The sequence below is a fragment of the Uloborus diversus genome, unplaced genomic scaffold (assembly GCF_026930045.1).
Source record: "Uloborus diversus isolate 005 unplaced genomic scaffold, Udiv.v.3.1 scaffold_1375, whole genome shotgun sequence".
Lineage (NCBI taxonomy): Eukaryota > Metazoa > Arthropoda > Arachnida > Araneae > Uloboridae > Uloborus > Uloborus diversus.
Window position 1 is genome coordinate 1 of NW_026558071.1, and position 14065 is coordinate 14065.

General features: G+C 32.8%; 1 protein-coding gene across 1 annotated transcript; it reads left to right on the forward strand.

The window, feature by feature from the left end:
* Positions 1-801: 801 nt before the first annotated feature.
* LOC129232766 (desumoylating isopeptidase 1-like) lies at positions 802-12541 on the forward strand (the record flags this gene model as incomplete). Its single annotated transcript, XM_054866868.1, has 3 exons — positions 802-893; positions 2595-2704; positions 12416-12541. Coding segments are annotated over 3 exons (328 nt in total), but the record flags the coding sequence as incomplete, so codon positions are not given.
* Between the last annotated feature and the right edge of the window lie 1524 nt (positions 12542-14065).

A 14065-nucleotide genomic window follows, 5' to 3' on the forward strand; every position in this document is an offset into this window, starting at 1 on the left:
GGTTCTACAAAAAGACAGGTGCAATTTTGTGTTAAAAAAAATCAGTTTTTTTGTTTTTGCATCGCAAAATTTGTGTTGCAAGTTACGATTTTGTATCGTCTTTCATTCGTTTTGAATCGCCAATGGGTTTGTTTCCTTCAGTCAAAAGTACTACTTTTGGTCACTGAAATTGATAGAATAGCAAAAATAATAACATGGGCCCAGAAAATACTTTTATTTTCCCAAAAGTTATTTTTTAGTTATTTTTTTTAAATGTCCGATTTTTCAAACAAGACGTGGTCTTGATGACGTCACAAATGATGCATTTTGGCACATTTTTCTACAGCGTTTCCACATTATGATAATCAAGAAGTGAATTCAACATTGCGCACTACGCTTGCTATCAACCCTATCGTTCCAACACACGTGAGTAAAGATGCGAATTAAATATTTTGCTCTGTGAATGGCAACACTGAATGGCATTTCATCATTTGTGATGCCATCGGCAGAAATATAAACAATAAAAGCGCACCGATTTAAGTATTTTTTTCAAAATATTAAACTTAAGCAAATTATTTTAAAAATGGTCAGATCCTACGTTTTTAAACATGCTCTTTTAGAAAAAAAAATACTTTTAAATTTTTGGAAACTACCCCATTGCGATGCGATACCGCTTATTTCCTACGCTGGAGACAGGTAATAAGGTTTTCATACTGTTTAATCTGCATGAACTACATACATGACATTAGATTAAATGATTTTAAGACAAGCGAAAAACAACCATCAACAATATGCTCAATGATTTTATTTTTTCCCCATCAGGTAAACCACTGCCTTGTGTGTGGCATACGGGTCTTGTTGCTTACGGCCGGGAGTACTATTTTGGTTCTTCGGGGATAGAGAGCTGCAGACCGGTAAGAAATGAACAACACTTTCTCTAGAAGTGTCCTTTACTTTCCCCTAATTTTGTAATTTGATTTATATTTACTTTAAGTTACTTCGGTTCGACTGTATATTTACAAATAATGGATGATGAATTTCTCGTCAATTTGATAAGTTAATTTGCTCGCCAGTGTTTATGGTAGTTTGCTCGTCCACGTTATGTTAATTTGCTCGTCCAAGTTAAGCTCGGCCCCATTGCTCGGTAAAATGTTCTTAAAATTGGAATAGGAAAAGAACAAAATCGAATTGTCGAAAAATCGTTTTCCAAGCAAAAATTATTGAAAGCAGATGGTTCAATTCGTTTTCTTCCCAAAAAATAATTTAGTCTAGTAAGTTTTGTCCTAAATGGGACTAAGTCAAGTTGAATCAATGATAGCATGCCTTGAGATCACGTGGTGTTTCTCAAATAATGCGCACTGGAAAAGGAATTGTCCCTTGAACTCCGTCTGAACTAAGTCTGAAAACAAGTTTAAGAAATAAAATAATAAGGAAAATCAGATGTTTTGAAATTACTGGACGTTTAGAAAATTAAAAAAGTGCACACGAGTGATTTTTTTTTTACGAACAATTTTTCAACGATACACCTAATGCTAACATAAGTGATAATATAATATTTATTTAGCAGAAAAAAAAATGCCTAGTTTCATAATGATAGAGCTGAAGAAATAGAGTTTTTTAATGAAGATTTGGGATAACTAATTTCCCAATATGTGTATCTAAATTTTATGCTACATTTGCTATAAAAATAAAAAAGGAGTCATTATTACTTTTGAATGAAAGCTTTTAAATGAACTTTATGAAATTTGATTCTTCCAAAAGGGCATACATACCCCCAAGATGTAGTTTTATATAGAAAGGGGTTAAGGCGTTTTATCTTTTTTCAATTTCTAAGTAGCTTAAGTGTCAGAAGCTACAGAACAGATAATTTAGTGTTATTATCATCCATTTACTGCTAAAAATAATCTTTTTTTTAAAATTCAATAATAAATGCTGCGTTTCAAAATCGCGTTTTGTCAAGAACGAAAAAAAAAAAAAGACTTTATACCATTTGAAAACAAGTTACTCTTTTTCGTATATAGTGGTGTGATGTTTTGTATTAGTTGTCCATCTTTCTGGTGCATATAATTTCGCACTTTTCTTTGTATTATCCACGCATTTGAAAAAAAAAAAAGGTTGGAATTAGGGCGACTTTTCACTAGGATTAGTTTTCCTGGTTTAATACAAAAATACGTTAAAAAAACTGAGCAGATGCAATGCGAATATGAATTTCAAATGTTTTTAAAAATTATTTGCGATTTTAATTAAAAGGTTTTAAAATTTAACGTATCAATCAGTGAAGACACTTAAAACATTATCAAAATTAATTATTGTATGTTTTAATAAATTCTATTGGGCTTATTTCTGCTTCAAATATGTACTTTATGTAATTCAAAAAAGAGTGTTTTTGATATTAAATTATGCACAAATGACAAACGTTTGACATCATTTTAATAATTTAAGATTTTTTTATTTTTGAATATTATATAAAGTAAAACAAATCCATAAAATCGTCCTGCAAAATCGTGCCGATAGGAAAAAAGTATTCAATTTCATTTTTAAACATCAGACAATTATGATACCATTGTGCATAAAAAAAAGTTGCACGTAACAATCTAAAATGTTTTTCGTTTCAGGGTGAAACCATCTTAGGAGCCCCGGATCAAATTGTGCCCCTAGGACAGACAGAGCTACCATATTCTCTTTTCCTGGAGTACGTCTTTGGATTAGGAGAGACCACTTACAAGTAAGAAATGTTTAGGAAATATGGCAGATGCTAGATGAGAAAATATGCTAGATGAGAAAAATTTTACTTATTTAAAACAAACTAATATCGAGAGACACTATACTCTACAATCAAACATGCGGCTGTGTTACGGAAACAGTTGTTTGATCAAACATTTTATGCACAGACGTGGACACCCCTGAATTACTTCAAAAGTTCTGCATCGCGACCGCTTTCTTGGATATTTAAAATTGTATCTGTAATTTAGGGTAGTCGGAGTGTTTCGTAATACTAATAATGTTTGAAGTAGTAAAAATAATAACACTGTAGATAACAGAAATAATAATATTTAAAATAGTAAAAGTAATAACAGTTGAATTAATAATAAACTTTGAAATAAAAAAAAACAGTAACAGTTTAAATAATGATAATAATAATAATAATATTATCAACAACAATAATAAAAATAACAATGTTGATAATAATAATAATAATAATAGCAATAATAATAATAAAAATAATGTATTTGAAATAGTAAAAATAATAACAATTGAAATAATAATAACATTTGAAATAAAAAAAACAGTAACAGTTTAAATAATGATAATAATAATAATAATATTAATAATAATAATATTATCAACAACAACAACACCAATAATAATAATGCTGATAATGATAATAATAATAATAATATTTGAAATTATAAAAATAATAACCATGTTTGAAATAGTGAAAATAATAACAGTTGAAATAATAATAATATTTGAAATAAAAAAGCAGTAACAGTTTAAATACTGATAATGATAACAATAATAATATTATCAACAACAACAACGATGATAATAATAACAATGGTGATAATAATAATAATAATATTAATAATAATATTATCAACAACAACAACGATAATAATAATAATAATCTGATAATAAGAATAATAAAACAATGCTGATAATAATAATAATAATAAAAAAATAAAACAATTAATAATAATAATAATAATAAGATAATATAGACAATTTAAATAATAATGATAATAGAAATAATGATAATCACAATATTTGAAATAATGATTATAACAATATTTGAAACAATAATGATAATTTGAAATAACAATGTTATTATACGTTCTTAGGCACTAATCCATGTGTGGTCGAGTCGAAAAGAAAACTAACATTCATTCGGGGATATTAAGGCAAAATGGATATTAAGGTCGATTTTTGAGTGAAAATTTTATCGCGAATACAATACTTCCTTTTTTGTAAAAGGAAGTAAAAAATAAATTCTTGGTTTTATTTTTATGATGATCGAAAACTTATGAAGATTTAAACAGCTAACGAATAAATACCTTTGTGCTTGAAAATTAAATGAATGACTGGCCAACGTTTTGATGCACAAAATTTGCAAATTACTGCAAAAACGTGTTTCGGTGCTACAAGCAACACCTCTTATGCAAAGAAGTGTGAGCTTTTGGATGAAAAGTCATCAAAGGAAAGCTAAAACGTTTCATCCAAAAGCTCACACTTCTTTGCGTTGAAGAGCTTAACCTTGTAACACCAAAACACGCATCTGCAGGAATTTGCAATTTTTGAGCATCAAAACGTTGGTCATTCATTCATTTAATTTTAAACAGTTGATTTTGTTTGTTATTATACGCGTGACTAGGATTTGTGTCCGACTTTGGTTTTAAAATTCAATATTTTAGAATGTCACTTTTCGCGCAACGAATACAATAAAATTATGATTATTAAAGACTAAATACGGCAAAAGTTTCTTTTTTGGGAACTATGATGACCTTAGTAATGTATTTTGATTTTTTAAAAAAGGGAAACTCAATTTAAAGAAGTCATTCAAAAACACTTTTTTTCAGCTCGAAAGAACATTCTGAGCTCCTAGATCAAAAGCTATAGTTTTACTATTTTAAGTTTCAAGATATGAAACTTTTAAGAATCATAAATTCTGTTTGAAAATTGAATAATCTATCTGAGAATTTTGAACGCAAAGTGTTGTTTCTTTATTTACATATACGCGTCTCTCGTACAACACCGTTAATGCGTTCCGTGTAGTATCGAAACCGTGTTATACGAGACTTCTTTAAAAATAATATTTTTACTTATTACTTCCTTTTACAAAAAGGAAGTATTGTATTCGCGAAAACATTTTCACTCAAAAATCGACCTTAATTTCCATTTTACTCATCCCCGAATGAATGTTAATGTTTTTTTTCCGACTCGACAACACGTGGATAAGTGCCTAAGAACGTATAGACACGCGAAATATCCATTTTCACGATTCCCGAGTTAATTACAACGAGTTTTCTCGTGACATCTGTATGTACGTATGTGCAGATGTACCTATGTATCTCGCATATTTTAAAAACGGTATGTCCTAGAAAGGTGAAATTTGGTACGTATACTCCTAGTGGAGTCTAGTTATGCACCTCTCCTTTTTGTTGCGTTCGGGTGTTTCTAAAGGGGTCTTTTGCCTCTTTTTGGGGGGAAATTATTGTTAATTTCGATGTAAACTGAAGTGGTGTTTTTATTTGGCGGACATTTGGCGATATATCGCCAGTCTTTTGGTCGCCAAGTTTTGTCGCCAACTTGGCGACAAATTTAGTGGATTTTTTTTTTTAAATCTGATTTTATTTTGGCCACTGTTGGTGATATTTAGAGAGTAAACTACTGAATCACATTAAAATTGCCAGTAATGGGGAAATGACATTAAATTGGAGTAAAAAGAAGTCATGTGATGCACACATCAGCTCGTTTTTAATACTAATTATGTATGTGCACGAGAAAAATCAGGTTATAAGATGTATCGTGTTATATCGAAACCGTGTTCCGTGTTATATCGAAACCGAGCTATACGAGACTTAGAAATAATGTTAATCAAGGGATGTGCACAATGTTACATGGAAACCAAGTTTCATAAAAACAAAGTAAAAATTTATTAAGAGTTATCAAACATTAACAGAATGTATCAAACAAAAATGAAATTTCATCTTTTATAAATATAACATTCGATTTATATCAAACCATGAAGTTTTAAATTCAAGTTTTGTACTGTGTAATATCGAAACCGTGTTGTACAAGTACCTTGTTATACGAGGGACGCCTGTACATACTTTTATGCACTCTTAATTCATTCTTGTAATGCAAGCGTTGTGTTGTATGAATTGTAACTGTTTGTTTGTATACTTGTAAGCAGGTTAGTCATTAGAGTGAATAAAAAAAACTTTGGGAGAAAGAATATCCTAATTTAAAGCTTGAAAGTATTTTGAGACCTGTTTACGTAATTACTTTTTAACTGAGATGTACGTTTCATTCAATGAGTTTTGGCTCCTAAATGCTTTGTTTGAATTGCAGATGGAAGCAATTAGAGAGTGAGTGAAAGTTTATATGACGTAAGTAGTTTGTCGGATTAACATGATATAGAGATATCAGTGTGAGAACATGATTATGGGAGAAGCAGATGAATCTCTAAAAATCTGCTTCAAAGTTTTTTCTAATTGCCTTGCTTTCGGCAATTAGAGAACTTTAGCAATTAGTAATGATAAATTTCTAATGTTATCTATTAATGTCGCTTCGATGTAAATGTTATTTATCGACTTAGCATCTTTCAGTACTTCTTTTATTTCGAGAGCTAATAAAAAATAAATATTTCAGAAATTTCAGGTACTACTGTGAAATAGTATTTTTATTTGTGTACTTTACTCAGTGTATAACTTATTTAAAGATCCATGCTCAAAACTAATGTAATCATTATAAGAAAAACGGTTTTGCTTGTTTTTTGGCGAAAGTAATTTTATCGATTCAAAAAGGTTTTGAAGAAAAAAGTCATTTGTTGACTGTAAACAAGTACAAAATGCGCAAAGGAACAAAAAGAAAAAAAAAGAGAATAAAAAAGGGTGAAAGATTGAAAAAGAAAAGTTTTTTGTTTCTCTTTTTGTGAGATTGGAAAGTAAATTATTGAATAAAAAGGCTGCAAATGATTCTTTCGCTTTCGGAACGCTATCTATCCGGAAGTAACGTACGTACAACGATGAAGAATCTATATATGAAAATAAACACAAACTCATAAAGATTTGGAATTGTGTTAACCAGGTGATAATATTTGTGTTAACCAGGTGGTGTTGAATTTAAACGAACTGATGTGTGCATCACATGACTTCCTTTTACTCGAGTTTAATGTCATTTTCTCATTATTGGCAGTCTTAATATGATTTAATAGTTTACTCTCTAAATATAACCAACAGTGGCGAAATTGAAACCAGATTAAAAAAAAATAATAATAAATAAATAAATAAATAAATGAATAAAATCGCCAAATCTGTCGCCAAGTTGGCGGCAAAACTTGGCGACCAAAAGACTGGCGATATATCGCCAAGTGTCCGCCAAATTATAACACCACTTGAGTTTACATCGAAATTAACAATGATTTACCCTCAAAAAGGGGCAAAAGCCCCCCTTTGGAGCATCCAAATGCAACCAAAAGAGGAGGTACACAACTAGACCGCACTAGGAGTCTACGTACCAAATTTTAACTTTCTAAGACATTCCGTTCTTGAGTTATGCGACATACATACACACATACGCACAGACGTCACGAGAAAACTCGTTGTAATTAACTCGGAGATCGTCAAAATGGATATTTCGGGTGTCTGTACATTCCTAGGCACATATCCACGTGTGATCGGGTTGAAAAAAAAAACTCAACATTCATTTGGGGGTGAGCAAAATGGAAATAAAGGTCGACATTTGGGTGAAATTTTTTTCGCGAATACAATACTTCCTTTTTTGTAAAAGGAAGTAAAAATGCCGGCTGAAGAAGAAACGAGTTTACGTGTGTGTGTATGTTACAATATACGTGATGTTCTTCTGTTCTTGCAGTACATTTATGACCTTGTTTATGCTGGAAAATGTGGGGCAAAGAGAAGTAGCGGGGCAAAGTTAAATGTTCAAATATTTACTCTGCTTTTAGCACAACCTAGCCTGTAATATGTCAACTATGTACTAGTAAATGTAATATGTTCTAGTTTGGAAAAAATACCGCCGAAGATTAAAGCATATGATAATACAGGCATTTTTCAAAAATTGATAAGAATATTGTAATATTTTGCTTTTGTAATAAAAACAAAAGCAAATTATTTTTGTTTTTGTTTTTATACAGGTGTGTAACAGTACAGCGTTTACAGACTTTCAGGGCAGATAGAGTACACCTAGATGATGGAAAATCACATAGCAATGCATGGTCAGAAACGCTTTCCTGACGCGGTAGTGACGACACAAATCACCAAAAAGACAAGACACGAACAAGAGAAGAAAACACGTTTATTATCCTTACCAGGAAACATCACGATCAAGGAAATTCAAAAAAATTCCAAATTGGTGGCATTCGAAAGAGCATTGGAAAACATGTTTATGGCACTGAAACTACGTGCCCTCGTGACCACGTTATCGAAATATGATGTCTTAAAAATTGCCGAAATTTTTAGTAAAGTCGCCAAATTTAGCGAGTTTTGTTCAGAAATGGAAGGTACGGCGTGAATTCAACATCTGCATCTGACAAGACATTTCACTTCCATATTTGGTCACCACCAAAGCGGGTGAGAAATTAGTTAAGTAAAACACACTTGAAATGCACTTAAATTCTGAAATGCATTTGGATAAAGCTCTCTAGTTTCCATTTCACCGGCTTCATAGTTACTTTTTAATTTTACTCACACAAGTAAAGGGTTAATTCGAAACATCGTTTACGCGCTTTGCAGATGACCAGAAATGGAAATGAGAGTCTTGCTAGACGCAGGTGATGAAATCACGTGGTATTTTCCATTTCTTGCCAAGTCTTTAAATTTGGCGAATTTTCGTAAGATTTCGACAGACTTTGACCCCCCGTATCTCAAAAACAAAAGGACGAGGGCACACAATATTTGGGTCAAATTTTTTTCTTAAGATACTCTTTCGAATGCGACCATTTTTAACTTTTTTCATGATTACTGAACTCGTGATGTTTCCTGGTTAGTACAGCAAAAAACTAAGAAAAAAGAACAGGAAGGAGCCAACGATCGTCCCCAAAGTATGTGTTCGAAATTACGACACCGGGCCGTGTTGCATGCCTCACATCTCCGGCGCATTGAAGATCGAACGTAAAAGCGAGTGCGGCAATAAAAACCGCGTGTGCGCATGCACCGTCATCTGACGCTTCGGTTTACGTAACGAAGTCTATCGTGTACACCAGACAAAACTTACCAGTGTTTTTGCTGTATTAGAAACAACAAACGTGTCTTTTCCTCTTATTTGTGTCCTGTCTTTCGTACACTTAGTGCCGTCACTATCGCGTCAGGAAAGCGTTTCCGACCATACATTGCTGTATGATATTCCATCGTCTAGGTTAACACTATCTACCTTGAAAGTCTGTAAACGCTGTACTGTTACACCCTGTATAATGTGATAGAGTTCTCGTCATTACAATTTGAAGCATTAATTGAGAATTTGTACCTGAATATTAACTGAATAAATATTGCACCAAATAGGTTCACTATTTATTGAATTAATATTAAGCTTACTTGTATTTCAAATATTTTGGTAATATATTTGTATTTTAAATAAATTAGTCAAGTTCATGTGGGGCAAAGTGAAATAGTTTATTTCGTTTATTCATCATTTATTCACTTCAATCATTTATTAAATCACTTACGTATTCATTTAATTATACTTCATTTTGTAATTCACTTTTTTACTCATTAACTCACTAGTTTTTTTTTTATTATATCTCTCTCTTTTACTCACTCATTTATTTTTCTTCAAATAGTAATTCATTTATTTATTTAATTAAATGATTCGTTTATTATTTCGTTATTTTTACATTTGTTCATTAAACCTTTTATTTACTCATTGATTTGATCAAAAATATTTTTTTAATAATCGAATAGAAAAAAAATTCATTGGAAAAATGTTTCTATTTCACTTTGCCCCATGAGAAAAAAATAAATAGTTTCCACTTTTTTTTTTGAAGGCGCAAATTTGCAGCCAAAAAAAAAAAAAATTTAAATTAAATAAATAAATAAAATAAAATAAAATAAAAACTTTTTCAATGCAAATTTATTATAAAATACAATATTATTTCTTTCTGTACTTTAATTTGCAAAACAAATTTCCTATTCGTTCATTTTGATAAAGCTCAGTCATTTTAACTATTTTACTTTACTCTGCATTGTCCTATCTCCACTACCAAAAGCGCTTGAAGAATCCAAGGATAGCATCCACGTGGCGATGTTAACCATTAGCATCGTCTTGTTAGTAGTTATCACTGCCGCATGGACGCTATCCTTGAATTTTTCTAACGTTTTGGTTGTAGGGTACATTAACAAGTTTGTTAATGTGCCCCCAAAGCACTACAAGAACAGATGAAAATCACTTGCGAAAACAAAAAGGATGAAATAACGAAAAACTGATTTTTTCTAATTTCCAACTCTAGTACTTTTCAACAAAAAATTGGTAATTTAAAGCATGAATTAATTTTTAGCAAAATTTGAAAATGGCTTGTTTGTGTAGAAACACCCATCGTTGTTGTTGTTGTCGTGTGCCAGCTAGGCTGGCAATTTGGGGTGCGCTGCTTCACTTTTGCAACTGTACCGTCATTTGGTGTGAAGTCCGACTTCCAAAGTACACACATGCCATAGGGGCCCGTCTATAGGGTGGGCAACCATTCACAGCAAAACAACACATTCACACAAAGAAAAGACAAGGACAGAAGAAAGAAAGTACGTCCATGCCCGAGACGGGATTCGAACCCGGGACCACCTCACCGCAGTCAGACTCCTCTGACTAGACATGCACCAACTAGACAATGCAAACGATGAAAACAGTTAATGCTTCAGTGATCCGTAATGTCTTAAAGTTTGATTCATGATCTAATGCCGTTAATATCTATAATATATATATACAACATGAGATACATATTTTAAATATCAATTCAAAGACATTGAAAAATTGAAAGAATAAATACTAAATTGTACTGTAATGCCAGCGCAAAGCTGCTAGAAACAAAAAGAGTACACACATATTCATGAATAAACAATCCAAATAAAACTGAAGATGCAAAACGCAAGAACATAAAAATGAAAAAAAGGTGAACAAGGGACCGACACTTTCTCAAGGGGAGGATCGGTCCCTAAGTTCGCAAGGCCCTTTCTATCTTGCACCTTTTTTAATCTTCAATTTTATTTAGATTGTTTAGTCATGAATATATATATATATATACATATATATATATATATATATATATATATATATATATATATATATATATATATATATATATATATATATATATATATATATATATATATATATATATATATATATATATACATATATTTTCTGAGGAAAATGAGGATATCATCTCATTAGCATTCACCTATGTTTTCATCTCTTTCTTACTCACCAAAGAGCTACTCTAGACTGTTCCGCTTCCTTTTTCAGCAAATATCATTTTCTTGAGAAAAAAAAAAGGTCCAATGCGTAGAGAAAAATCACTGAAAGTGTTATTTCCGTTTTAAAAGGTAAATTTTAGCAAAGCTAAACTCTTGCACTTCCTTTTTAAAAGGTTAACTGAAAAGGAATTATAAATTCTTCAAGTGAGCATGCTTAAAATTGAGTATTCACGTTGAGCTTATGAATAAAAGAACATTCGACAAATGGAAACATGGTATGAATTGTTTGCAGCATGACTTTACACATACATAAGCTCGCCTCTTCTACATTGAAAACGAGCTGGATGTGTGCGTCACATGACTTCCTTTTACTCCAATTTAATGTCATTTTCTCATTACTGGCAGTTTTAATGTGATTCAATAATTTACTCTCTAAATATCACCAACAGTGGCCAAATTGAAACCAGATTTGAAAATAAATAAATAAATAAATAAATCGCCAAATTTGTCGCCAACTTGGCGACAAAACTTGGCGACCAAAAGACTGCGATATATCGCCAAGTGTCCACCAAATTATAACACCACTTGAGTTTACATCGAAATTAACAATGATTTCCCCCCAAAAAGGGGCAAAAGACCCCCTTTAGAGCATCCGAATGCAACCAAAAAGACACACAAAAAATGTGCGCAATTAGACCCTACTAAGAGTCTACGTACCAAATTTCAACGTTCTAGGACATTCCATTCTTGAGTTATGCGACATACATACACACATACACACACACGCACATACATACGTACATACAGATGTCACGAGAAAAGTCGTTGTAATTAACTCGGGGATCGTCAAAATGGATATTTCGGGTGTCTGTACGTTCCCAGGCATCTATCTGTGGTCGGGTTGAAAAAAAAACTCAACATTCATTTGGGGGTGAGTAAAATGGAAATGAAGGCCGATTTTTTTTAAGTGAAATTTTTTTTTCGCGAATACAATGCTTCCTTTTTTGTAAAAGGAAGTAAAAAAGGGTTTCTCGTCAAATGAAAATACTTGTATGAAATAATTTGCATTTTTTGTGCTTTATTAATGTTGTTCTTATCAATAGTTTTGGTGATTCAATTTCAAACTGATCGGTAAGTTTATGTTAATAGAAGAACAAGCCATCACATACTTTGAAAGCTATACAGGCACACGATTTTATGCACATTATGTTTTGTGTGCTGCTAGCATAAAATAAAGAATTCAGCTGTTTGCAGATTTTCCAGTTAACTATAATGATGGTTTACGATTTTTTCAGACCTGGAAGCTACCACCTGCTAGAACACAATAGCAATTGCTTCAGTTCGGAAGTGTGCCAATTTCTGACGGGTGGACCTATCCCCAGTGAGATAAGGGAAGTGGCCAAAGAAATTTCGTCGAATAAGTGAGTTCCTTATAAAAACCAATGTCCATATAATATTGTTACAAATTCTTATTTTTGTGATTAATTTGTCGTAATTTAGCTAAATTTGGCGTTAATTAACTTATCGGTCACCTAAAATTATTGTAGTAACGTAACCTGTAAATAGTTTCCTGTAATGAATATACAACCCCTATACATTCGGCTGAAGTATACGGTCCCCCTTATTTCTGAATGATAAAATTTGTGAATGAAAGAAATAAGAAAGTGTAGAACGGTGCAGCATTTTCTGGAATAGTTGAGAGGTCTCTTTCGGTGTGTGTAAAAAGCCGTTACGCATGATCAAAAGTCCGTCTCGATTGAGAATTTGTACTGAGAGTGTATTAGCTCTGTTTATTGCGAGGCATTTCGCTGTGGTGTTTTTCGTATTTGGAAGTAAATGCGTGTGTAACCGTTGAGTTTACTGTGTTGAGTGATATTTGCTTAATTGTTGATGATTAATTTAGCAGTTGTTGACGATCTTTCCTGTACATAGTGTAAATAAATTTCCTGTGTTTTTCTCAAGAACTGTGTCGTCCTTTCAAGAAAGTTGGAAGTCGCACCGGATCCGTTACAATATACAGTTTACTACTAACACAAACCATTTTATAAGAGTAGTTTTTAAATAAGAGTTGTTGGTGATGATTTATTGAATGTTGCATGTATACAGGGTCGTTGAGGTAAATCCGGAATTTGTTTATTAACTGCCCTCTAGCGGTTGTTGAGTGCATATTTGCGAATAGGTTGTCTAATGTGTAGTTCATATAGTCACGAGGCGCGCGCATATAGACACGTTACAACAAGCAACAACATGAGCCGGGAGCAAGACAGAAGAGCAGCGATCCTCGAGTCCCTTCGTGCCGGTAAATCACCAAAGGAGATTACTGAGTGGTTATCTTCAGGTGTTATCTTCAGGTCAGTTGAGTGGATGCTTCAGAAGTGCCCACCGTCATGCACACCAAATTTCCAGCAGCGGTCATAGTCCTTGGGGTTATCAGCAGCGTAGGGGATGTTATGCCACCTCATTTCTTTGAAGAAGGTCTCAGAATCAACGCCGATGGATACATTCACGTATTGGAAACGGTAGTCAAGCCCTGGATGGACATGGTGGCCGCCGGAAGAGATTATGTCTTCCGGCAGGACTCGGCGCCAGCCCACAAGTCGAGAAAAACCACAGTAATGTGCCCTACCACTGGACACCCGACTTGTGGCCACCCTCCAGCCCGGACTGCAATCCTCTCGATTACTACTTTTGGGGCGTAGTTGAGGAAAATTTCATAATACCAAGGACGCGCTGAGAGCCACCATTACTGAGGTGGTGCCCAACGTGGACAGGAAGGAGGCATGCGGTCGGTTCCGGTCACGTCTTGAGCGAGTGGTGGCGGCTATATAGAATAATTTCTTTTTATAACATATTTTCTATAATATTGCAAAGTTGTGTACAAAATGAATCCTTTTTGTTTGCGTTATAAGAGTTTTAATACTTGTGTCCCTTTTTCCGGATTTACC